Raw genomic sequence first — 26,459 nt, forward strand, 5'->3', positions numbered from 1 at the left:
GGATGAATAATTACCGTAGGGATAAAGCTCGGATTAAAAAAAAGTGTTTTCTTTCCTTTAAAAAAACCTGCTGACATTACCTCCTTGAGCCCAGTGTTCAGTTTAGCATCATTTACCGAAAACACACGGGAGCGCCCGCTAATACGTGCATGCTCAGTGGACCATGGATTATTAGAGTTTAAGAGACAGTATGAGATTGAGGGGAGAGAGCAGAAATCTGTGAGTACACAGCTGAGGACGAGCGTCTGCGCATCACTAAGTGGGTAAAAGCATTAGCCTCTGCAGCTCCCTGGACTGTGCAAATAGGCATCCAAAAATAAAACTGATGAACGTCCATAAAGTGGCTGAGTACGACATGTGAGAGGCATCAATCACGCATGTATGGTTCAGACATGAAGGTCACGACAGCCAATCAATTTTTCATTCTGCATTGCGTGAGAATTAAGTCATGTTCCTCTAAACACACGCACGTTTGTATTCCGATCTTTGTGAGGACCACTCACTGACATGCTTTCTGCAGCCTGTCACTCTAAACATAACCATCCAAAACAAATGTCACCATGACTCGTCATCACATGTAAACCTTTTTAAATAGCCGAGTTATTTTGAAGTTTTAGTACCTTAAGAGTAACAGCCAAAACGTGTCTTGTCAAAGATTGGGCCACACAACAATGTCAATGCATGTACACACAGACACACACAAAAGAGTCAGGATACCAGATGTGTCATATCCACTGTATTAAAGCTCTCCAATGCACAATACGAGCGTAGCCCACCAACAAACAGCTAGAGACCCGAGCGGTCGTTTCTAATCCTTGTGCATGAATTCAACTAAAATCATCAGTAAAATTGGTTAATATACAGACAAATCAAGATACAGAAGAGTCAAACTTGAAATCAGGTTAAATACAAAGCATAAGTGAGATGACGTGTGGCTACATTTACATGAAGAATGAAGTTTCTGGATGATAAACCTTTTGTAAGACTCATATATTTAACTCTTTAAAGGAGGACGTTTCCCTCACCAAAAATACTTCCCTCCGCTGAGATTCTGTGAGTCTCAGAAAATGTTTTGCGAGCATCTCAAGGATGCAAGTTCTGATGCTTAAAATTGCTTTGACTGGCTTGGATGACTGAGATCCTCATGCTGCTCTGAGATCAGCGACATGATACATGACAAAGACCTCGTGTTCATTCAGAAAAAAAGAGTGGTGCGGATTTGAGCCTAAAAGACAGGAAGTGAGTCAGATTGAGTCGAGGAAAAACCATTTGCGAGCAGGAGGCTGAGAAAGTAATAAGAACTACCTGATCAGCTCGGTGGATTCTTCAAATGAGGATTACTCACCAGGCCACAAAAACAAGCCCATGTACATGAACCAGTTCAATTCTATATATGTTGTTTTTGGTTGTCAGGATTTGTGGATTTCTATGTACAAATATTGTAGTGAATAAACAGTTTAACTGCAGTACATGTAACTGTAGCCACTGTCAACGGAAACGCTGCGATATGCTTCATCTTCAGCGGTGTAAAAAGGTCATGTGAATCACCGAAACCGTCTTTGCCGAGTAATCTTCCCGCATCTTCAAGTTTGATACAAAGTGTTTCCAGTTTTTAGGAAAAAAAGGTGAGATCATCACGCGTGATCGGTCTTGGCTTCTCACTCCTGATGCACAGCAGCCACTCAGTAAACATGGTGAGCTTAACATCAGTCAAGTGTCTGTACAAATTGTGACAACCATCATGCACATATGGCACTCCAATCCTGCCCTGAGGAAGAGTGCATAAAACATTACACATCAGTCAGCATTTAGCAAAATCTAATATCAAATAGGATTTTTTTTACCTTCTATTTCAGTGCTGTTGTACTTGGACTAAATATGGCTCAAACTGGATTGAAATGGATCTTTAGATCTAGGATTTAAAGAACCACGATAAACGCTGTCCAGTGCAATTGAACAAAGGCTTTTTCTCTACCAGTGTTGTCTAGTCCAGTGCATGAGATAAATTTATACGACCCACTTTCGGGCCATTTCTTTTTTTTTTAACAGATCACAGCTGAAAAAGGAAAACCATAGCCCCTGACTAGAGTCTTTAGAAAAACACTGTAAAAGCACACATCCTCTTGTGGCAAAGTCCTGGAAAAAAGGTTTGTAGTGGTAAAACAAGTGGCACACAAATCCTGCAGCATTCAAAAGGCTGGAATTTATTTTGTGTAAAATGTATCCAAAAAAAAGCCCTATCAGTCTTCAGGGGAACACACAAGGTGCAGCTGGTCCGGACTCCCCACGCTGCCTGTGCTTGAGCTCCCGTCCCCCAGGTCCCGGGCCACCATGCAAGGCAGGTTGAGCTCAGAAGAGCCTCCAGGACTGGAGTCACTGCGACTTACGCACTCTTCCTCCAAGACCAGGCACAGCTCCTTCAGGTCCAGGTTCTCCTTCACCAGCCCGTCCTGCATGCGCTCCAGGTCGGCCAGCTTCTTCAAGTATCCGCCCAGATCCTCCCTCATCACTTTGGCCGCGTGGTGTCCGAACAGCTGCCATTCCCTGGCCAGTTTCTTGACTTTGAGCCGGTCGTCGTCCAAGAAGCAGCACAAGTCTCGCAGCTCCACGTTTTCCTCCTGCAGGCGCTGGTTGATGGTCTTCAGTTCCCTGATTTCCAGGAGGTGTCCCTGCAGCTGTTTGTTGACCTCCTTGATCAGCCGGCCTCTCTGGATGAGAGCTGAGATCTTGTCCGTCTCTTCCTTCCTCAGCCGTCTCAGCAGCTCCTCTTTGGAGCAGGCCAGCAGGTCCTCATCGGACATCTTGGACAGTTCTCTGCTCACAACCTCTCCCTCGCTGCCCATCGTGTTCCACTACCTGAGAATCTAACGAAAGCACTGAGATGGGTGTCTGGATGTTCGGAGGGTCAAGGCAGCGTCACCACATCCTCTTGTGTCCACCACACCGCTGGATTCACCGCAGCAGTTTTGTGCAGAAAATCCCTGCCGTTTCAGTGAGATATAACGGGATGGTGTCGCTCCACAACGGTTCACCACCCGTTATTCATGTAAATATGTCATGCTCCGCGGAGGCCTGCGGAGAAATTACGGTGCTGGTTTTACCTCCGCTCGTGGTATTTTGTGGTGCTTCCTCGGAGGCCCGGCTGATGTTGTCTTCGGCGGACACCCCGCAGATGTGGAGGTCTTTAGGGCGCTATCATCGTCCAATCCGGACCGCGCTGCGCTTCGCCTCGGCTCAATGAACTCGGCCACCCGAGTGGAACCGGAGGACTCCGTGAGCAGCTCGTCCTCTTTCAAAGACAGTCGCAGCACCGAGGTCCGATTCTGTCCGCTCCCGTTTCCAGGCTCGGTCGACGTCCGCTCATCACCCGGGGCCGACTGTTACAACAACAATGTCCGCCTCGGCCACTTGCACGGTTCTGACTACGTTCAACAGTAAGCGAGCATCAAGCTAACCCCACAACCGGAAGTTCTGTGTCTTGCATAAAAGAACAAAAGCCTCACGTTCCTGTAGTTTAATTCTGAAGCATCAAATGGTTAATTTACATCAAGCGCACATTAACTAATACATTTTATGAATAATCAATGAATGTTTCGACCCGAGCCTTGCTTTCAGCTGTCATGTTCGAGAACAGTAACCCTTTTATTTTGAGTATCTCTGCCGGAAGTGCATCTTAAACCGCAAAATAATCTGTTGCTGCAGTGCATCCATGACATGATCGTTATCGTACAGTTTTGTGGTTTCATCGCGGCTCCTTTATGACATAGAGCGTTATCTCATGCAAACTCTCTTATCGCTGTCTTATCGGCAATTATTTCACTGAAACAAGCCCACTGGTAAGCAGTTTAAGGATCACGTGCGCCCCCATTTGGTTGAACGATACATAGATATTACACTGTAATAAGGTGACAACGGGGGGAGGAAAAAACACCGTTAGAATGAGGTCATAAACCCCGAGATCGTGTCTGAATAACGCAATTTAAGCACAATTTTACGACCCAGTAATGGTCATTTTACTGTCTCACAGTATTAGTGCCGTAAAATTGGATTCATGCTGTTTTTATGTCAACTCGCGTCTTGTGTTGTTTATTGGTTTGTGCCTTGTTTCCCACGATTGTGTATTTGTTAAATGTATTTGACTTGCTAGTGTCTGAAACATACTAACTCACTCTCACCCTTGTTATCCTGTGAAGATATTCTTCCATATTGTATTTGTTATAAAACCAGTAAAGTAATACAAGTAACATTCAGTATGAATGTTGTAGGTTCTTATTAAACTGGTTTTTAATGTTTGGTAGATTTCTATTCAATGGTTGTCAATATAACCTTGAAATTACCACCACAATTATTTGGTTCTTGTTATTTATTTTCCATAAATGGTGATGGAAATATCTATCATCAGATTGTATGGCCTTTATTAGTTCCCACAGAGTGTGACTGTAGCTTCCTTATTTTCATCATGTCTGGGTGAGATGACAACAAGAATACATTTTATCCTGTAGTTCCATATATGGATATTATAATATGCAGCACAATGTGGGGTTTTATTTGTCAACTTGTTCACAGGAGATTAAAAGACAGACAAAAATAAACATTCTAACAATAAAAGTGTCATGACATGAGACAAGAAATGTTGATGATAAAGTGTTGGAATCCCAATAATTTGCGGTTCAATCTGTTACTAGTTGCACTGGGTTCTTATCAGAAGTTGTGGAAAGTGTGACAGCACTTTTTGTTCCATGAATGCAGCGGTATTCAGCCACATCCTTCCGCCCCGTATCCCACCCCCATTGTTTGAGCGTGGCCACAACAATACAGGGTGTTAGCCGTGCGCGGGGGCGCAGGGGACAGCACCAGGGTGTCATGTTGGATCAGAGGAGACTGCGTTGATGTGCCGCCTCGGATCCGGAGAGGCGACACGTTTCATTTCCCCCATGTTGGGATGCTGAAGGACACATGCGGTAGCATCGAAAGGGAGGGTGAGGCCAGGGATTTACAGGGATTTATCAAGATTAATCTCTGGAGGGAAAGAGAGCAGATTGTGAACAAGCGTCATGCACCAATCGAGTCACTGTGAACATGCATGTTATCAGCTGTCGAAATTCAAAACGGCGAACGATGGTCAGGGTGGGAATCCGTAGGATTTTCATCACAATATGTCTTAAGAAGTGATGCAATAAGACTGTTACTGGTAGATCATACTTCATAAATCTATATGATTTTGGGGTGTTAGATCAGGATTCCTAAAAGGTCATATTTCGCAGGTTTCTTGGACTACGACGAAGAGCAGTCAAACCACATCAACCCACTCACTTCTGGGTCAGCTGGTTACTGTTTTGTTATAGATGTGTGTTGACCTCACGTGGGCTGTATAAATGCAGCTATAGAACTACACGTCCCGGGCCCCCTTTTTTCTCCATGTACAGTACATTAGGTCAGTTATTATCTTCTATTTACTTCTCTTTTACTAAAGAAACCATCTGTTGTTGCTCTATCTTCCTGCCACAAATCTCATCTCCATTTCCATTGAATATTCCAAGCTTGGATATATAATCGTTTTAATGAATTATTAAACCGGAATACTCCAATAGATAGCAATATTTTATCAACACAATTGATGTATTTATTGAACATCTAGGCGACGAGTAAAATGCTGCGATTTTATTGAAATGACGTCAAGCTCAATGAATGATCCACACAATGACAGACCAGAATAAAACCCTGGCATTACAACCAAGAACATAAAAACAAATCCCCGCCGCTTCATAAGAACACAGATCGGGATTACTCACATTATGTAAACGACGACTGAGTGATGTAACACGCATGTCAAGTATTAAGAATTGAACAACGCATTCATTCTTACTCGGAAATGTGTTGAGTGATTTAGGGTGAAATTAAATTAACGGTAGAATTGTGTAGTTACTTAAAACGCCCTGCGTCACAGCGGGTGGTGACGTCAGAAAACCGGAAGCGCTAGTTGCTCGACTACTGTTGTTGACATTCTGCACCCGCTGCGAAAGCTAACTCACAGGTCGTTTGAATGACCCGCGTTACAATTTTTCATCTCATTCATCGTTCTTTGATAGACTTTCCATGTTTTAATCGTTTCCTGGCCGCGTTTAGACCCGTCATTCAGTGTGGCGAGAGCTTTGCGACACCGTTAGCTCAGGAACTTTAGCTAGTTATGGAGAGCCATGGTAACTAATCGCTGCATATAAACCTGGATCCTTCCTTAGTATTTTTCTGTCTTTTAACTCACAACACCATAAGGTAAACCCTCAAATGTATTACTCTGTGCCATGCTGGACGTGGTCTGACTGGTGTGTTCTGTTGTTGTGGGTCGCTGCAGATGGCAGTCGAGCTGGACGTGTTCGTGGGCAACACGACTATCATGGATGAAGAGGTTTACCAGCTCTGGTTGGATGGATACACAGGTAGGTGTTCGATCCGGACTTCAATGTGTCTTACTGTTCCAGTTGTCGTTACTTGTGAACTAAAACAAGCTTTAAAAACCTGTAGTAAGATTGTGGTATTTGGACACAGTAAGCTGTAGAGTGTGTTTCTATAGAGAGACTAGTCCATGAAGTCTGTCAAATGAAGACGATAGATTCCTGCTTAACCTTTCTTGGTTTGGTCAATAAAGCGGGTACAGTATACTCAATATTCGATCAACATATGAGAATTTTGTATTTGTATTGTAATATTAGTGGGTAAATTCAGGTAAATAAATGAGTACTGTGTCACACACACATCAGATGGCGTTGACTCTATTGTTCTCTATTGAAAAGTGAATGATGCAGTGAAGGTTCGAATGGAAGGTGGAGTGCTGGAAGAGTGTGAGACGACAGCAGACGTCCTTCTCAGTGACACCATGGACCAGTACAGGACTTTCCAGATGTGCGAGCGTCTTCTGCACAGTCCAGGCAAATTAGCCAACCAACTGATCTTCCAAATCCCCCCTCACAGACAAGCCGTTCTCATAGAGAGGTGGGATTGACATTTGGTTTTGCCTTCCATAATAGCATTTCCCTGTTGTGCTGAGTGTAGAATAGAAAAAAAAATGGTCTCCTTTTTTGTATTTAGATACTATGCATTTGATGATGCATTTGTGCGGGAGGTTCTCGGGAAGAAACTCTCAAAAGGAACCAAGAAGGACCTGGATGACATCAGTGCCAAAACCAATGTAACTTTAAAAAGCTGCCGACGACAGGTATTTTACCAGAGAAAAGTGATCATCTTATCATTCAATCCAACGATCATGAGTTCAGCCCAATGTTTTTTTTTTCCATTTCAGTTTGACAATTTCAAGCGTGTTTTTAAAGTTGTGGAAGAGTTGAAGGGCCCCCTGGTGGAGAACATTCGTCAGCACTTCCTGCTGTCTGACAAGCTTGCCAGGTAGTACACAGCACCAACACATACGCTTGAATGTACACCTACGATGAATGACACTAATGCGCATGTTCCCTTCCTTTGGAATGTTTCAGGGATTATGCTGCTATTGTTTTCTTCGCCAACAATCGCTTCGAGACAGGAAAGAGAAAGCTGCAATATCTCACCTTCCAGGACTTTGCTTTCTGTGCCGGGCAGCTCATCAACAATTGGACAGTCGGTGCTGTTGGTGAGTGATTTCACTTGCAATAACAGCGGATCTCTACTAATGATGCAGCTCTGATCTAACAGACAACTAAATGAGACGAGACAAGAGGCAGCTGTTTCTCAATAGAGACAAAGTGAAGTTTTGTATTTGTTTTATAAAGACAACTTACGACTGTGTGTGAGTGGCATGTGAGGGTGGCGCGGGACGTGTATGAACACAGACTGACAATGGTGGTGTGCAACGTTTTACACCAAATCAAAAGCATTTTGTTCAAGAAGAAAAGTCACTGTGTCCTATGCTTTTAGAGAAGATTCCAATCCTGCTACTTCAGTCGGACACAGATCATAAACACATGACCCAAATATGCTCTGCATGCTTTATATAGTCCTGTCAACTGTTTTTAAATGAAATTGAATTCCTTTGACGTCCACTGTTAAATTAAAAACACAGCAGAACAGCTGAAGTCAGCCACACACAGTGATAACTGGGCTGTTTTCTCGGCGGATGATCTTATGAGACTCTCCTATAACAAAAAGAGTTGTGGTAGAGGTGAATTTGTCCCGATAATCAGCACCTATAACGGTCAGGCTGCACAATAGTAAATATTAAACATGTCCGATATTTTCCATCACAACTCTCGGTATGTGTTTTGATTTTCCTTTACTATTCCTTTTTACTGTTAAATGTCACCCAAGCGCACCGTCCACTTCCATGTCTTGTTCTCCACTTGAGCTCTCTTCTTCTTTATCACGTGATTTCGCACAAGATGGCTCGGAAAACAAGATCGGTGCTGGGAGAGAATACTGATTGGTGTTGAGATGGTCGGGGCACATCACAGACATCACCGTCAACGCCAGATATTTTTTGTCTTCATGTGGACTCTGCAGATCTAGACAATGTTTCATGTGTACCACGCTTGAGACACCTTTTGTCTGACCATATCATGCACGATACAGTACATTAACATATCAATGTGAAATCTGTTCGCTTCTTTCTCGTGACAAATTGAAAGGTGACCTAGTATTTCACACCTGAGAAACACTTCTTAGAGCTGCATTTCTGCTTTCACCTTTTTGCAGGGTCGTTGGCATTTATTGTTAGAAGCTTCATTTCATACCTATAAAATGACATCGGGTGAAAACCTTTTTCATTTAAATATGCTTGAGTGGCTACGGAGTAAAGATGATGTTTTATTTTGAATGTTGATATAAAAAAAGTATAAATAATATAGATGGAAGTTTGAGAATTCAAATCCACCTCTTCACATGAAGTAAATGTCTCTGTTCATAATACAAGAAACATTTCTTGAGCTCCACAACTTGATCCCAGCGAGCCCTTGTAGCTGGGCCTCATGGTGTCAATGAGCTGAGTTGACCACCAGAGGTCCCCAGGAAGTTTCGAATTTTTAGACTGTGTCCAGTGCGCTCATTGAGAGTTCGCCGTTGTGACAAATTAAAAGATCATCATTTGTTTATGAAACCTGAATGAGTGATTAAACAGCCACATACTTTGGTCCCAGACAACATGGTGGAAGACATGGACGTGGATCTGGACAAGGAGTTCCTGCATGAGTTGAAAGAGCTGAAGATTTTAATATCCGACAAAGACTTGCTGGATCAGCACAAAAGGTCAGTGTGCGGCTGGAAATACATAAAAGTGAAAAACAAAACATTGTTATTGTCAGTAACCCCAGTGTTTCTGTGGTGTAGCCTGGTGTGTACGGCTCTCAGGGGGAAAACCAAAGCTTTTAATGAGATGGAGGCCAATTTCAAGGTGAGAGATACGGAATTATTCAGGTCACAATGAACAAACCAAGTGTTTCATCTCATGTCTCTTTGAAGAATCTCTCCCGAGGCCTGGTGAACATCGCCGCAAAGTTAACCAACACAAAGGATGTCAGAGATTTCTTCATTGATCTAGTCGAGAAGGTGTGGAGTTTTTTTATTTTTATTTTTTATTGCAGGCTAATAAAGGGTCCAGACGTAGTTTGCGCGGCCTGTGAGCTGGTGTGATGTAACGCCTCCCGCCCTCTTTTCCTCCTGCAGTTTATTGAGCCGTGTCGCTCCGACCGCTGGACAGCTGCAGACATGAGACTCTACCTCACTCACTACAGCAACTCCGCTCACATACTCGACACGTTCAAGTGAGTTCATGGGCTCTTATTCTGAAAGGTTTATCGGCTCACTTCAGCTGCTGGAACCACTTCTGAGGCTGCGATATTCAGCTTTGAAAGGGTGACCATTTAAGGCTACACAGAGTTTGCGAAAACTCCGTCGGCTGATATTGTCCACCGGTGGGTGTCGCCGTATCTGGACCCCCACTTCTGAAACTGTAGTTACCTTGTTTCTCATGCTAACACTCTGGAATGCAGTGAAGGGTGTACACAGTCCTGCGCCACCACTGGCTCAACAAAGAGATATTCATAAAGCAACAGAGACCCCTGACGGTTACGTTGAGTGGCCGAAAATAGCTGTATTTAGTGTGACAGAGTCCATTTGTACTGCATTCTTACTCTCTATTTCTGTCTTTTCCGTCTCTCAGACATCAAGTTGTGTGGGACAGATACATGAACGTCATCAAGAGCTGCATCTTCAAAATGTATCACGACTGACTCGACCTTCACCCCGGCCTGCTCCCCTTTCCTTCCCCCCTATCTGCACTTCACTTTGTGTTTTTTAGGAGTCAAATCAATTCATGTTGGAATCAAGTTCTTCTGTATTTCCATGAGAACATTTTAAAAATAAAATGGATGTAATTTTACGGTGGTGCTTGTTGGTGTCACTGTCTTTATCTTTTATGGTATCTTAAGCAGACGATAGGGAGAACCATCCATGAACCCTTTGATTTACAGTTCAGAGACTAACAGCAGGCTGAGGTGCGTGGATTCTCCGTCCGTCTGCAACCGCTGGCTTGTCCAGTTCCTTACGTAAGAGTCGATGGGAATGACCTTATTCAAGTAGAGTATAAGGGCTAGAGAAGAAAGATTCCAAACTCAACTGTCAGGGCGGGGCGGTTTGGAAGATTTTTTTAAAAATCACAAGACAACCAGCAACTTTTGCTGACTCATCAAATGTAATTCAAACCAGCCATCATTTTTTTTTGTAAATTACACCTCGACCTGGGCCAGTTTGTGAGTTGTCCCATGTGTGGTCATGATTATCCTGTCGGGGGGTGCGCCTGTCTACACAGTGTGATTTTTAACAACACGCTTCGTGGCAACAGCTGCCACCACCCAGAAACAGGACAGATAAACAGTCCTGTTGTTTTTTTTTTAACATTTCAGGCTGTGAAAGACCCTGTTATTGTTTCACTACTTTGCCTTCCTTGGATCTCTTCAGCAGAGTGGGATCGTCCCACGAGAGCAGCAGCAGCAGTGGAAGACAGGCCTACATAATTTTAGGCAGGTGGTTTTTGAATCGAATGAGGAAGCTGTGTAATAATCTCACCAGAGTTACTCATGTAAAAAGCAAATTTGTCGTGTGGACCATGTTTTTATTTGTTTAAGAGAGAGTTTTTTTCTTCCAAAATATCAAGAAAATGGATGAACCACGAATGGGAGGAGCGAAACGCAAATGTGGGTCAGACAGGACTGGGCTTGATGTGAGGCTGTCTCAGAGAAACTCCAAAAAATGAACAGGAACATAAAATGTATTTTAAAACTTAAGTCCATGTTTAAATAAGAGCTGTTGCAGTGCATTGTGGGACTTGGTGGGAGATCTCTGTTCACAGCATGTGTCAAATGCCAGACGTGGGGGCCAAATGTGCCCCAAAATGTTTGTTTTGTTTTAAAAAAAATAAAAGCACAAAACAGCTGACATGACGTGCTGCCAGGAAGTCAGCATGTCTAGGTGTAGAAGAGGAGGCCAAAAAGGTGGAACTGAAAAGACAATTGTTGTACTGTCAGGAGAGTGGTTTACTCTTTGTTCTGAATGCAGTCGCTGTGGGAGGTGGTGTAGTCCAGAACACCTAACCCAAGACCGAGATGAGACCACCACCAGACTAAATACAGAACATTTCTTCTGAAAGAATGACTACAGTTCCTTTTCAGTAAGAAAAAAATGTGTCTATATCAGAAATAGACTTCTGTCTTCTGTATTCAGTCTCAGAATTAAAGAAACGTAAAAGAAACAGCCGAGCTCAACTGTGACTAATACTGTTCTTCATGTCAAGATCATTGAACCTCTCGGAGGGTCATGTTTATGTATTGTCGACAGATTTTGAAACATTGACGGGGCAGTTAGTCACGATGAGCGGCTTCATCCTGATTTTCCTGGAATCTGTGTTGACGTTTGAGTCAATCTAAGACAAACACATCTTGGTTAAGCAACATCTTAACCTGTTTGCGACACGACCCTTAATCAAAAAAAGCCTGCTCTTAGTCACGTCCGAACAGAGCCGCAGTCATAGCTCTGGTCAAATAGTAGTAGTTTATTTTCAGTATTTAATCCAAGAAGGCAGCAGCAGCAGAATGAGCCGGCGATTTTTCCGAGTGTGTCACACACACACACACACACAAACACACTCTCACTTCTGCTCTCTAATTTTTGTCCTCATTCCATTAACTTCTCTCTCCGCAGCTATAAATATCCTGCATGTAAGACTGGACCGGCACCATGTTTTTCTAGCTGCTTTATGGTAGAAAATACTGGGAAAGATTGGGGCGGTAAATATAGATAGATGGGGGGCAAAGTGGGGAAAGGGCGGGACAGCTTGAGGCTTTTGCGGGGGTTTACTTTAAATGAAACCAGGTGTGTTGTGGGAGGAGGACGCGGGAGGTGGAGGGGGGGCATGTGTGTGAATCTGTGAGTTGTTGTTCCGCCTGCGATCTGGATGGATTTGGAATCTTGGTATTCGGGCCGCAGACCAGGAATTTGCATCCTGGGGGGTGACAGGGGAAAAGGGGGGGGGGGATGGCAGTGCAGGGGGCCAGACATGGGGGGGTAACGAATGGGCTGTCCCTCTGTCCTCCCTCCTCTGAGTCTCCTGCTCCCTCTCCCTCCCACCGCATGTGTTCAGCTGCTCCAGCTGTCTCACACTCACTCTCTCAGGGTCACAGCAGCAGAAGTTTGAGGGACCACTTATATGTGCCGATTCAGCTGGAAGCAGCCGCTGTCAGAGGGAGACCCAGCCAGAGGAGGACCCGCCTGAACGCCTTGGATTGTGAGTAGTGGTCTCATCGTACCCAGACCTGTGTGTCCGACACCTTTTTTTTTCTTTGTTTTCATTTTGGTCATGTCGCTCCGTTCTCTGCTTCATGTCACAGAGGATGATGTGGCTCTGGTCTGCTTCTTGGCCTGAGCTCAGGCTGTAATAGTGGGGTAGACAGAGAGGCGGTGAGTCACAAGTCACAGGACTGTTGAATGAAAAGATCGATTGAAGCTGACCATCTCACAGGTGAGGCCCGGGTCTAAGCTGTGTAGCAGACAGCACTGTTACCTTAAGACACAAAATACAACAATAGAAATACGACGTGACTCAGATTCAGCCATCTTCGTGTGAAGCTCCCGTACCCAGGTGAGGTCATAAAACCAGGAGGAGGAAACGTGAGAGTACCCACCTGGTGAGGGAAGGTTCAGGAGGGCTGAGCCGAACACTCGCACTTTCTCATCTCGTCCTTATTGAGGATTTGGACTAGCCTGTATCAACAGCAACAGAGATGTCGGGGCCACTGTGTCCTGCAGCACGCGTCACTCCAGCGAACTTTTCAAGCGAATAGATCGTGTTCAGATCTTCAGTGAAGGTGGATTGATCTAGAAACAAGCTGCTAATATTTTGGCGAAGCTCCCGAGCCATCTACGTAGGGCGGGAAGCTCGGTCAACCAGGAGAGGCTCAGAGTAGACCCGCTGCTTCTTCACAATGGAGAGAAGCCAGCTGAGATGCCTCACACCTCCTGGACATGCTGGATCCATAATGTCTCTCTGGAGACCCAGGGACCAGCAGCTTTGCTGGATGGAAGTCTGGACTTCTGCTGCTGCCCCCGCGACCTGACATCAGATCAGAGGGAGAATACAGATGGAGGAAAAGAAAGCAGCCTGCCGCAGACAGGTCCAATTTTAAGTTCAACTTCATCTAAGATCTCTAGTGATATAAACCTTTTGGTTATATAATTCAAAGGGATCTCTATACATTATCGTCTATGCTGGTGACGGTGAAGATCAGTGACATAACACAGACATCATTTATATTTTTCAAAATGGTTTGCCCAGGAATATATTTACTTTTCTTTTACTAGCATCAATAATGTCACCTTCTCTCCGGTAATAATAATAATAATAATAATAAATCCGTTTTTTTAACAATGCTATATTGGCTCCGTAGATATTGAGATAGTCCTATTTTAAGCAGTAAAAGTCTGCATGGAACTTGTATGGCTCAGTATGACCCTAATGTTAGTCTTGTTATCATTGGCTCTTTTTGCTTCAATAACAAAATTGTTGAACATATTTAGTGATGCAATACTTTTGTCTTGTCTTAAAATAGAAACATTTTATAATAATTATTTGCCTTATTGTAATATTTAGTTGGTAATATTTATAAGACAACCATTATATTATCTTCTTAAAAGACACCCCTTTAATATAAATAATCATTATTATGATTGTAGGTTTTTGTACTATGTTTTTGTCAGTTGTCCGCACACTCTTGATCTGCTCTGCATATTGAGCTATTTTTGACGGAGCTACTCTCAGTGCGGTGTTTGTGCGCCTGTGTGTGGCCTGTGACTGTGTGTTTTCCTTGTCCCCATGTGGTCACTTGTTTAAGCCACCTGACATTTTGCTTGTTAAATTGTGCTGACAGTGCGACTTCAAAAGTGGGTCAGAGTGCTATTAGAAAGGCCGAGGTGGTCATTAAGTCAGATCCGAGGTTTTACGTGACTAAACCTCGGCCATGTGAGCCTCCTCATGCAGGCTAGATCACATTTTTGTATTCCATATTTCCTGACCCTTGGTGAAGAGTCCAGGAGCGGTGGTTTGGGCTCCAGCTGTCCACTTCTGTGATCGGTCGGGGGTTTCCCAGAATCCGATACTCTGGGAAGTGATGTCGTGGCAGGGCATCCCAGCTGAGATCTGGCACCCACATCCCTGCCTGGGGCATTCCAGAGGTCCACCGCCACTTGATCCCTGGCCGAACCAGGGCAACACCCATGCATCCCAGCCGGCCGCAGCAGGACCCCGGAGTGATGGTCAGTTTGTTTTCTGAGCGGTTTCCTCCAGTGTCCACAGCGAGGTCACAAACCGCGGCCATGGCCGGGATGACCGTCTGAGCGCTTTCACTCGGACTTGGTCACAAACGGGCAATGATGTCACCCCTGGGTATTTCGGGTTGTCCACGCTACGCCGCGGCCTGCTGTTTGTCTGGACACGAAGCTCCACGATAAGTGATGCCTGGCCGTGTGGCGTGTGGACTCCAGAGCCGAGCGTGTGTCTGAGCAGGCTGGCTCTGATTATAACCTCGCAGAGTTGACTGCAGCAGCACCGCTAGGTGATCTGTTTGTGTGTGGAGCAAAGGCAACATTGACTTCCAGGAACGTCACGCACCGCCGAAATAAACAAGCCAAGATTTGACAGCATCAAACTGCTTTGACAAACACTGCAACAAGGACCGGAGGTGTGAGTGTGATCCTCTGACTGTACTGGTGCTGACCGAGATTCTGCAGAGTCAGCTATATTTCTTAGTCTTCTAGGACGTTGCTAACTGGTGGTGAGTTTAAAAGCAGTTCTTTGAGAAAGAAATACGGTGGAAAAGGGAAATCTTTTGGGGTTTTAAGAGACATAATAAGGAACGAAAACAATAAGTTAGTTGTGTGTGTTTTTTTTCTCTGGGAACTGAAGGTTGAAGTCCGTCCTGTCTTTGACTACAGCAAACCACTCCCACATGCACTTTCATGACTGGCTATTTAAGGCATAAATCTGACTCACCCGATGTCTGAAATCCACTTGCCAAATATCAGGGAGAGCTGAGCTCTCTGCCGCTGCCGACTCCATCCTGGCCTTCTGACACGACACATCCCATCATGACACTTCCTGTTGATAAAAGCCGAGACAGAGGAGTGAAGAAGATGCTCACGCAGGCGTGACCAAAGACTGGCCCGGGGGACGTCTGCGACTCATTATACAGGACATATTCCAACTGTTATTTCAGAAGCCCACACGCATCCTCCAAAACCAAAGCTCTCGAGTTAGTTCTCATTCACTGAGCCGCCGACCTGCTTGTCAATCTGGAACACACATCTCTCTCTCGACGATTATTTTCAGTCATGATGTTTACGTTCTTACCTGGCAGAGACTTCCATTCAATTTACTGGCCCAGCGATCAAGAGGGGGCCTGTCTGCTGGACAAACAGGGCGCTGACTGCCTACTCAGTGTATACAGCGTGTTTACTCCCTCGCTCACTGAGCCGGAGAGAAAATAGATGTTGTAACTTTCTAATGATTTCTTCATCTGACTTTCAGAGACCACCGGACTGCTGCGCACCTCCAGTCGTCTTTGGAGCGGCTCCATCTGTCCTGCCACTGTGTGTGTGTGTGCATGTGTGTGTGTGTGTGTATGTGTGTGTGAGTGCATGTTCCACGTGTGTCCCTCCCACTAGATATTGCATTAGTATGCAGGGTGCGTGCGTGTCCATCTTGTGCGTGTGCATATGTGTGTCCGTGCTCCTGCGCAGCGCTATTTCACAGCCTCCTACAGAAAGTGACACCTACACGGTAAGGATGGATTGATCTCTATTCCTCCCTCTCTTCCTGCTTTCAATCCTCCACCCGCCCTGACTCAGACACCATACATCACACCTGCCACGACCTTATTTCGAGTTCCAATCTTGGCCTTCTCCTCTCACATGACTTCATCCACTTGCTTAATATTCCACTCAACTGTTCCCCACAAGTGTTTTATGGGGGGTATTTCTTTACGCTGAGTTTTTCTTTCCACGTACTGTAGATCGCAGCAAAGCTTTTTTCCCCCAATAATAAGCTTCTTCTACAAACACTGTGTTGTGAGTGACACTTGGCTTGGGAGACCTGGTATAAATTGTCAGACACCCTTCAACAGCAGTGGACTTGTTGTGTTTTTGGCACTGAGCTGCTTCACGAACACTCGGGAAACAAGTCTCTCTGTCCAAAGCGCTGTCCCTCCGCCACTGGGGATTTATTATGCATCATGAATATATTACGCAACGTTTTGGCTCAGCTCACTTTGCCCTCACCACCTCTCGTGCTTGCTGTCTGTCGTAGGAATGCACGGACGGGTATCACTGGGACCCTCAGACGGAGCACTGCAAAGGTCAGACTCTTTCAAAACAACTTGCTCGACTCATTCTGCTGTGGAAGAGAATAGAGAGATGGATGCGGGATGTGAGTGAGGGTTCTTTCCTTGTGGTGAGGCCCTGGTTTGCAGTGGTAAGTGGGCCAAGTGAAGAGTACATGTGGGTTCCTGACTTGGCCTGACTTTACGGCATAAAAAGAAAACCAGCATGTTGATTTGGTAGGATCAGAACCCCAGAGCACGACCACTACCAAAGGGCCAATGGTTTGCCATCGCCACCATGTTGGTGTCCGGTTCGGTTGTTCCTATTGATATTTGTGAACCTTCTTCTGGGGTCACAACAGCTTCACAGGCAAAGAAGATGTAGCATATGATTGCTGGAAGTAGCTCACGGACTATTTGGCAACACTACACACTTTCTAACTTTCATCAAAGAGTAATTTTACGCCTGACTTTCACAACTGTCTACATACTAGTGACAGGCTTCATGACACAGGTACTTTCAGAACACAGTAGGTGGCGCTCTAGATTTAAAATGTCATTAGTTTTCATTGAAATAGCTGTACAAAGTCAAGGTTTAGACTCAATGGTGGCTGGATATCTTGACTCAACGACCATATTCGGTCCGTTCAGCTCAGTCCAGGATGGTACATGCGATGCATTGGCTACACTGTTACTGTTAAAAATGCATACAAACAAGTGCAAAACAACAATTGAAATCCATTCAAGAATGATGTCGGGATGACAGTTTCACTGAGTTTACCTGATAGAATATGGACTCAAAAGCTTCTCGCTTCAATGCGGATGATCGTGTATTATTACTGACTAGTACTGTACTGGTAACCGGGGGGGATCAGGGGCGTGTTTATGTATTTTGTGACACTGCCACGCAGCTGACATTATCATACCGATGGCATCAGTAAACAACTGTCCTCTCCTTTGAGACAAGTCTATTGTATGGACTGGAGTTGAGTGAACAGCATCTGTCATGAAGCTCGAAATATGTTTTCAACTTCAGATGTTTGGACTTAGATGAACCATCTGCTGTCTGAAGTTGTGGAATACTAAAATCGAAAAGGACGACTCATGTAATCTGAATTTCATGGACGCCAGTGGTGGAGTGGGCTGGAAGCCATTAGGGAACTGGTTGAACATGATAGCATTTTCTGGTTGTAGTTAAATTCCCGCTGCAGCACTACGAACAATTTAACATGAGCATGTGGTCACAGATGATTTTTCTTCCCCCCATTTGGATCTGTTTATCTTTATTTTCATCTCGTGCCCAATTAAGCCATTGATTTAATCCTGAATCGACACTCTCTTCCTGTTTTCCCACCAGATATAAACGAGTGCGAGACCATACCAGATGCCTGCAAAGGGGAGATGAAGTGCTTTAACCACTACGGGGGTTACCTGTGCCTCCCTCGCTCTGCCTCGGTCATCCCTGCCTCAGAGCCTTCCATCACCCCCACGGAGGCTTTCAACCCCTGTCCCGTGGGGTACGAGCCGCAGGGAGACAGCTGCGTCGGTGAGTGCTCTGGCTGCTGAAGGCTTCACTGTCCGTGCGTGACAGGTGGTGTGAGCAGGTGTGAGAGTGGACTGCATGAGTCTGGGGAGGGGGGGGGGATTTAGAGGCGTCCAGCTGCTCAGCACTGTGTTTGAGAAACCTTTTGGTCCCGGACGAGAGTGACGTCTTTTGCTTTCTGACTCATCTCGACTGAGCTGGACCCGGCTGCCTCTGCTCACAGTAACCATCATTTTTATGTTCCTGGACAAACACAGATGTGGACGAGTGTGAGCGAGAGGAGCACGACTGCCAGCCCAGTCAGCAGTGCATCAACACACTGGGGGCCTTCACCTGCCAGTGTCCAGATGGTTACCGCAAGGTTGGCACAGAGTGCATCGGTGTGTGAGTCCCGGCGTCCAACCTCACTGGAAAATGATCTGCCGTCTCCAAGTGTTCTCGGCTGTAAAGAGCAAACATCTGTGTCTCGCAGATATTGACGAGTGCCGGTACCGGTACTGCCAGCACCGCTGCGTCAACGTCCCCGGGTCCTTCTCCTGTCAGTGTGAACCTGGATTCCAGCTGGCAGGAAACAACCGGTCCTGCGTCGGTGAGTCACTTCCTGTTAATCATCTACACCGGAAGATTCGGACCCGGCTTGGTGCATCAAAATGAAGCAACTGAGTCCAAGACATTCTTGTCTGTGGCTCATCTCAGCTGGATGCTCTTCCTCCAGTCCAGCTGATTCTTCTATGGCAGCTACTGTGAGATTTGTTTGAGACTTGCAGCAGAGCTGTGTTCTCCCTACTCATTTGATAGTGGAGTCTAGCGCAGGGGTTCTTGACCTTTTTGATCTATGTGAATCATGTGATCATAGCAGAGATATTGAAAAGTTTGAAAAGTCCATTGAAAAGTCCAACCAGCAGCAGAACCAGTTGCAAGTCATGTACAGAGAAAAAAGAAAAAAATACACTTGATGCAAACAAACTGTTGAGAAAATTGGAAAAACTGAATAAAATTCAGAATAAAATAAATATAATAAATCCATGTCTAAATATCATAATGTAACATAATGTATTTTGTTTAAACACCATAGAAGATATAAGTAAGTGTAATTGAAAGTATCGGCATAAAATGTTGTAATGAATTTTAAAACTGCTTCATGAACAGGTTTTACTGTTGGGTGGAGCAGCATCACTTTCTTTATCATATTTTCTTTTGAAGAACACCTCCATAGTTGGTAACTATGACAGATTTGCAGCTGTCATGTCAATTCAGTGACACACTACTGCCACCATATGTAGCTAATGTATTGAAACTGAGCGTCTCGCGGCCCTCAGAGGTGTAAAACAAAAAAAACTTTGGTCAAGAATCACTGCTCTAGTGGACACAGAACCTCGCATTTTTCATCATTAACCTGAAACTCACAGTCAAGACAACAGTCTCATGCCCCACACAATGCCGCCTTCTTGCTCTTCAGGAGGTTCATCAGGTGGTCTTCATTTGCTGGAGATGTTATTCACTTGTCACCTTTGGCTCAGACCAAGTGTGTGGTAAAAGAGTGGCACTGTGCTTCGGTTAGCCTGTTATTTATCCACTTGTCATTTAACTCTAAATCATTTAGCGACGGTGTTAAGAAGCCAGCCGGCGAGAGAATGGTGCCTCTGTGGGATTTTGGTGATCTGCCACCACAAACTTCTACTCGTAATCCTCCCCGACTCACCTGCTGCATGGACCTCAGCAGATTCCTGGTCTTTTGTACCCAGAATAACAAGCCGTGGGTACATGTTGTGCGTCCGCTCTTCCACTGTACATATCATGAAAGAGGAACGCGGCACGGTGCCACGGATGAAACATTAGTCGTGGGCTGTGCGTTGGTGTGAGTCAGAGTGATGAGTCCGCGGGGGGCCAACAGACAGCAGAGGAATTTGGCAGATTCCACCCGAGGACAGCTGTCCTGCTTTAAGATACAGAGCAGAGCTGAAAAATCATTCTCTCTGCCGAGATTTTACAAACTTGTGAGCACTAGTTCCACGTTATGAAAGCTTTTTGGAAGAGCTGTTGGTGTGTGAAGCTGCTTACGTAACAGGTTCAGGTCATAAATCGTCGTCAGGGCACCAACAAGCCGTGTCAAAATTCCTCTACATTTCACAATACTCACACTACTAACCTGTTTCCACCTTCAGATGAGCATCTGCCCTGGCCTTCTGGTTCACATTTCTCCATGACAGCCAGTCTCCTCACTCTTCATTGTCTCCTCTGATCGGTTTAGGGAACAGTAAGGTTGCCATGATGTTTGATATTGACTGGAGATTGACAGCAACGGGTGCGAAGACACAGCTCAGTGAAGAACGCTGGAGTGACCTCCTTCTTTTCTTCTCCTTGGTCTCTTCTCCACCTTCTCTTCCTCTTCTCCAGCCTTTATTTCTATTGTGCTGTCTACTGTATAAGGAAGAGTCCTTCTCCAACTTTTCTTCTTCTTCTGCCAATCCCCTGCTTTTATCCCGCTTCTTTTTCTACAACTGCACCTCATTCTTCTTCGTTCTCTTCACAATCTGCCTCTACTTCTTGTTCGACCTCTACTCCTGGTTCTTCGTCTCCCTCCCCTTTTCTTTCTTCTCCCAAGGCTAACATGACTGTTGTGTGGGAAGTTAGTGACGTAGCACTGATGTTTGTGACAGCAGCAGGAGTAAAAGCTGAAGCTCACCAGAGTGATCTCCTTCGCCTCCTCCTTCCTGGTCTGCTTGTTTATCTCCTCCTCCTCTTCCACCCTTCCTCCTCATTCATCTTATCATATTAAACATCTATTCCATCTTTCAACTGTTCTTCTTGTCCTCTACTTCCCCCCCATTGTCCTCCACTCTCTCCATTATTCAGGCACTTATTCCTTTTCTCTACCTCTTTACCCCTCCCTCCCTCCCTCTCCCCTCCATCTCCTCTTCTTCTTTTCCTCCCCATTTCTTTCTTCTCCCACTGCTGACCACATGCACATCAGAAAGGTCAGAGCGCCACTCTGGCTCGAGAACATCTGGAGGCTGTCAGTCACACATGGGAAACTTAAACAGGGAAATCACCTGAGACAAGAAGCTCTACTAAAGTGAAACTTCGGACAGTAAGCAAGGTTCATGTTCCATCCCTCACTTGGGAACCAGTGTGAGTTCGCTGACATGGCTGAAGTGACTGCAGAAATGGACGCAAGCTGAAGCAGCTTCTCTGCTCTGACAGACGTGAACGAGTGCGACATGGGGGCGCCGTGCTCCCAGCGCTGCTACAACACCTACGGCACCTTCCTCTGCCGCTGTGACCAGGGCTACGAGCTCGGCTCGGATGGCTTCGCCTGCAATGGTACGACTTCTCTGTCGAACAAGTCACCTGTCTCCGACTGAAACCTCCATATGTGACTCGACAGACATCGACGAGTGCAGCTTCTCCAGCTATTTGTGCCAGTTCCAGTGCGTCAACGAACCTGGGAAGTTCTCCTGCATCTGCCCCGAGGGCTACCAGCTGCAGGGCACCAGACTGTGCCAGGGTGAGCGCAGCGGGCCCTCCGGCTCCCGGTGGTCTGCTGGCCGCTCATGAGTTGTTCTCCTTCTGCAGACATAAATGAGTGCGAGACAGGTGAGCACCAGTGCACCGAGGGCCAGACGTGCGTCAACATCCACGGGCGCTACCAGTGCGTGGACACCAACCGCTGCCAGGATCCCTACATCCAAGTGCCCGACAAGTAAGGAACGCGCCAACTTTCCAGTTCAAATGGATGAAACGTGTTCTGGCGATCGGCCCGGAATACAATCAGCCTTTCACCGAGTCGGACTCAATTACCCCAATTTATTTTTCCACCCGAATCAGAACTTGCGACGCTGATCTTTTGAGCGCACGCCAGAGCAATAAGAAAACTATTATGACGCAGAACTAGTGCTGGATGGGTTGCATGTGTGCGTCGGTGTTAACGGGCACCAGATGATCTGCTGGTGTGAAGTTTTTATAAAAAAAAAAAAGATAAAATGGCTTCTGTTTAATGTTTCCAAATAGACACATGAGCACCGTCTGCTGGCCGGTTCATGAACTGACGAAGGGTAGCGGTTGACAATACAGTGAGAAATGTACTTTAACTAGTTAAAAGGAGATACTTTTGTTACCATCGGATTTCTGTGTTTTCTATTCCTTCATTTCGTTCGTTTTTAGGTTATATATATATATATATATATATTTTTTTTTTTTTTTTTTTTACATTATTATAATATTATTACCAAAATAATATTACATACATTGTATGCGGCCCTGTTTGAAAATATGATTCTTATGTTTAGGTTTTTCTTTTAATAGCACTATACTTTTGGTCCTACTTCATATATATTATATATATCTATATATATTATATAGTATTTGTCATTATTACTATTAATTATACTATACCAGTTATAATCTTATAAAAAAAATTCTTGTCATGACATATATTGGTGTTATTATATTTTATTTAGCATACTGACTGAAACAATAAGTCATTTTTCAGATATACATTTTGAAAGTTTCTTTTACACATTTTTCTAGAAAGGTAGAAAGTCGAGAATTTAAAAGCAAGTATGAAAAAAGACAAAAATAAAAAGGGCTCAGAGACTGTGAAATAGTGAAATTCTCAGTGAAAAACAGTGAAAAAGTGGGACAGCAGGTGGCAGCAGCGTTCCTGGAACTGCCTCATAAAACCCAGTGGAAACACTAAATACCCGAAATTCAGTTACCTGTCTCTATTCTTCGAATCTGTACATAAAAAGTTATAATATACTTTCCCCCTCGTTTTCACTGTCATAGTGTCCTTGGTAATATTCATTTTAAAAACATATATTTCCTTGCACTAAATACTGAACATGTCAAGACAAATGTTCTGAATAGCAGTTAAACATTCCTGTAGCGTGTGACATTGTTTTTGAGCTTTAAATAAATATATTAGGTGGCGAGTGCTGCCACTCACAACAAGAAGTTTGAGGGTTCGAATCCCGGTTGAGGCAACTCTTGGAGAGAACCTTTGTCCCCTCTGTGTTGCATGTATGTTCCCTTGGTGACAAACTGATAGAGGCCAGGTGGAGACCACAGATGTGTCTCTGTCTATCTGCATCCTTTGATGGACTGGTGCCCTTTCCAAGCAGCTGGGTTCACGACCTGGTTAAAGGAATTAGCAGAAGAAAAAAAAAAAAAAAATTTTTTACGTGAGCTGACTTTCCCCTTTGATTTCGTGTGCGTGTGTCCAGTCGCTGCGTGTGTCCCGTCAACAAGCCCGCCTGCCGAGACCTGCCCTTCTCCATCGTCCACCGCTACATGAGCATCACCTCCGAGCGCTCGGTTCCCTCCGACATCTTCCAGATTCAGGCCACCAGCGTCTCCCTGGGGGCTTACAACACCTTCCGCATCCGATCGGGGGATGACAACGGAGACTTCTACATTCGAGTAAGATGGACACACAAGTCGTCCAATAATTCATTCACTATTAAATGGACGTTGAGATCGGACTAGTGAGAAAACACCGGCCAGTCACCTGACTGCTGTCTGTTTCTGCAGCAAATCAACAACATCAGCGCCATGCTGGTCCTGGCCCGCGCCGTGTCAGGCCCGCGTGAGTACACGTTGGACCTGGAGATGGTGTCAGTCAACCCTCTGCTCACCTACCAGGGCAGCTACCAGACCAGCTCAGCCCTCAGACTCTCCATCTACGTGGGCCCCTACACGTTCTGACCGGCCCAACACACGCCGTCATCCAAAGATCAAAGCAGCTCCACCGGTCACTGTGATGCCTCATTTTGCCTTCTGATATGAAAACATTGACTCGGCCCAGTCATAGTGTTCTTCTGTTCCACGGTCAATGAAAGACGGGGGAGGAGGGGGTCCTCCCTGGTTTGTGTGACACATGCTGCCTCCAGGTGCAGTGATTCATATCCAGAGTCACTCCATTCTCACTGCACTTATCTTTGGTCACTTCCTGTCTCAGTAACGTCTCACCCCAGATCTCTGCTTCCTCTATCCCCTTCCTCCCCCCGATTTCCCCCCCATCCCCCCCTCCCCCATCACGAGTTCTGCGTCTCTGCTGTTTGTAGTTTCCTCCCCAATAGATGACGTGTTGTACTTTTTCTTGTTTTGGAATTTGAACTCGAATAAAACTATACCTTTCCATGAGCGCCTCAATCCCACTGCTGTTGTAGAGACGACCGTTTTATTAGACATCGCAGTCACACACGTTTAAGCTGAAGGTTACCATCATTTTTGGACTGTGGGAAGAAACCAGAGATCTCTGAGAAAACCAGCTAAAAAAATGAATATATTCAAATCCAATTTTAAGTTTCGCTCATGCCAGTCAAGTCCATGAGGAATCGGAAATAGGGAAATGAAAAACCGACCTCAATTGGCTTGTGGCCCTACAGCTTGAGACCCTTAGTTTGAGGCTGCACAAGACGGCCGCACTTTTCATTTCCTCCATTACATTACATGTATCAGGTACTGACCACTGCGCGCCTGACCTCCATGTAGATCAGAACAGTGGGGTGGAAGGATACAGTAGGCTCCTGTTCGTTCCCGTCTATGGCTGGAGAGAGGATCAGGGCCCTTTAAGATCGCTGGTCTACTTCCTCTGACATTTGTGATTTCTCTTCTTCTGCTGACCCAAAATAAAACGATGGAAGGAGGGAGGGGCGGGTGAGAAGGGGGGTAAGAAGCGAGGGGAAAGCCCTGGTCCACCAGCGTTGGCTCCGCCCACACACTCCCATCTGTCCTCACTAGGGGGTGATGACTCACACGCAGCCCTTGGTTTATGTAACCAGAGGAGCGGTGCGCGGCCACCAGGGGGCGGCAGAGCACACAGCTCTCCTCCACAGAGCACCAGCAGCTTCTGGAACCCTGGTGAGCCACCATTTCTTTAAGTTTACCTCCTATTCCACGTCCGTGGGAGGCCAAGGTGACGGCAGCCTGGCTCAGATTACAGCCAGCACATCAGCTCACGCCTCCCCGAACCCCTGCGACCCTGCAGCCGTCACAGTTGGTGTCTTGGTTTGGTGTTACATAACCTGGCGTCTCTTCAGAAGACGGTGATGGAGATGAGCGCGGACAGAACTGGGTGGTGGTGATGGGGGTGGGAGGCGTGCGCGTCCTGACATTTCCCCGCCGCAGCTTGATTGTGTTGCTTTTCAGGCATGCTTGTGTGTCTGTAGGTCTGTGTGCCAGTGTGAGTGCAGGGTGTGGGTGTTCGCACGGCGCACCATGTGTTGGAGAGTGGCAGTGCCCACACACACGCGGTGGGAGGAGAGTTTCGGGTGGCACCAGCAAGTTATGTGATGCATGCGCTGCTGCTTTTTTTTTATTTTTTTTATTGGCATGGACACCTGAGTTTGGCTCCTGTGCGGGGTCCTGTCCCGGAGAGCCGGAAGTGTGTCAGTATTATTAATCTTATTCCAACTCCTGACCTCCATCTCCTCATCCCAAACCTCTTCTTACCATCCTCCTCCTCCTCTCAGGTTTCTGCTTCTGTTCATGACTGTACATACACGCTCCTCCTAATCCTGCTCCTTGTACTCGATATACTGATACTCCTGACACATTTCTCCCTCGAATTCCCAGCACAATTCCGACTCAAATCCTACCATCGTTTTTTGACTTTCATTTACAAGCTCTACTTCAATAATTCCGATGTGTAGTCTCAATCCTTATTTCAATCTGTAATCCCGTCCCCTGTTCTTTGTGTGTTGTCTCTTAATCTCTCACTATTTCTCTTGTATTTGAAGTCCTCCTCACACTCATGAATCTTACCTGTGAAGATACTGAGGTTTTCATTGGCCTGACTAAGAAGAGGAAGACCATCCTCAAGGTGATAAGGGATGAGGGTGGATGATCAAGGATGAAGATTTATATATATACACACACACATTTTGTAAACCCTATTGTAAGTCCTATTTAGTTGTTTACAGTGCAAAACTTTGTAGATCTCATGTTGCATACGGTGACAACCAGTTACTATCCTGACCCCAATACACACTCTTTACCACTCTTTAGTTACACCACTCTAATCCAGATTAGAATCTCTCATTCCACTTCCTCTATATTGCCAACTTTTC

At 45.5% G+C, this 26,459-nt stretch overlaps 3 protein-coding genes across 3 annotated transcripts; 2 read left to right on the forward strand and 1 right to left on the reverse strand.

Moving 5' to 3' along the window:
- Nucleotides 1-728: 728 nt before the first annotated feature.
- On the reverse strand, nt 729-3,427 carry ccdc85b (coiled-coil domain containing 85B). Its single transcript, XM_053879307.1, has one exon. The coding sequence runs from the start codon at nt 2,841-2,843 to the stop codon at nt 2,241-2,243; it is 603 nt and encodes a 200-aa protein (XP_053735282.1). The 5' UTR covers nt 2,844-3,427; the 3' UTR covers nt 729-2,240.
- A 2,541-nt stretch (nt 3,428-5,968) lies between these two features.
- Nucleotides 5,969-10,358, forward strand: fibpa (fibroblast growth factor (acidic) intracellular binding protein a). Its single transcript, XM_053879354.1, has 11 exons — nt 5,969-6,273; nt 6,353-6,437; nt 6,792-6,990; nt 7,087-7,213; nt 7,298-7,398; nt 7,488-7,621; nt 9,120-9,228; nt 9,310-9,373; nt 9,442-9,528; nt 9,646-9,743; nt 10,142-10,358. The coding sequence occupies exons 2-11, from the start codon at nt 6,353-6,355 to the stop codon at nt 10,209-10,211; spliced, it is 1,074 nt and encodes a 357-aa protein (XP_053735329.1). The 5' UTR covers nt 5,969-6,273; the 3' UTR covers nt 10,212-10,358.
- A 2,255-nt stretch (nt 10,359-12,613) lies between these two features.
- efemp2a (EGF containing fibulin extracellular matrix protein 2a) lies at nt 12,614-24,510 on the forward strand. The gene is made up of 11 exons (XM_053879057.1): nt 12,614-12,760; nt 16,055-16,306; nt 16,832-16,880; nt 18,202-18,390; nt 18,645-18,767; nt 18,860-18,976; nt 21,592-21,711; nt 21,776-21,895; nt 21,964-22,090; nt 23,613-23,808; nt 23,920-24,510. Exons 2-11 carry the CDS (start codon nt 16,205-16,207, stop codon nt 24,091-24,093), a joined length of 1,317 nt encoding a protein of 438 aa, XP_053735032.1. The 5' UTR covers nt 12,614-12,760; nt 16,055-16,204; the 3' UTR covers nt 24,094-24,510.
- Nucleotides 24,511-26,459: the final 1,949 nt, after the last annotated feature.

Source organism: Synchiropus splendidus, chromosome 11, assembly GCF_027744825.2.
Source record: "Synchiropus splendidus isolate RoL2022-P1 chromosome 11, RoL_Sspl_1.0, whole genome shotgun sequence".
NCBI classification, from domain to species: domain Eukaryota; kingdom Metazoa; phylum Chordata; class Actinopteri; order Syngnathiformes; family Callionymidae; genus Synchiropus; species Synchiropus splendidus.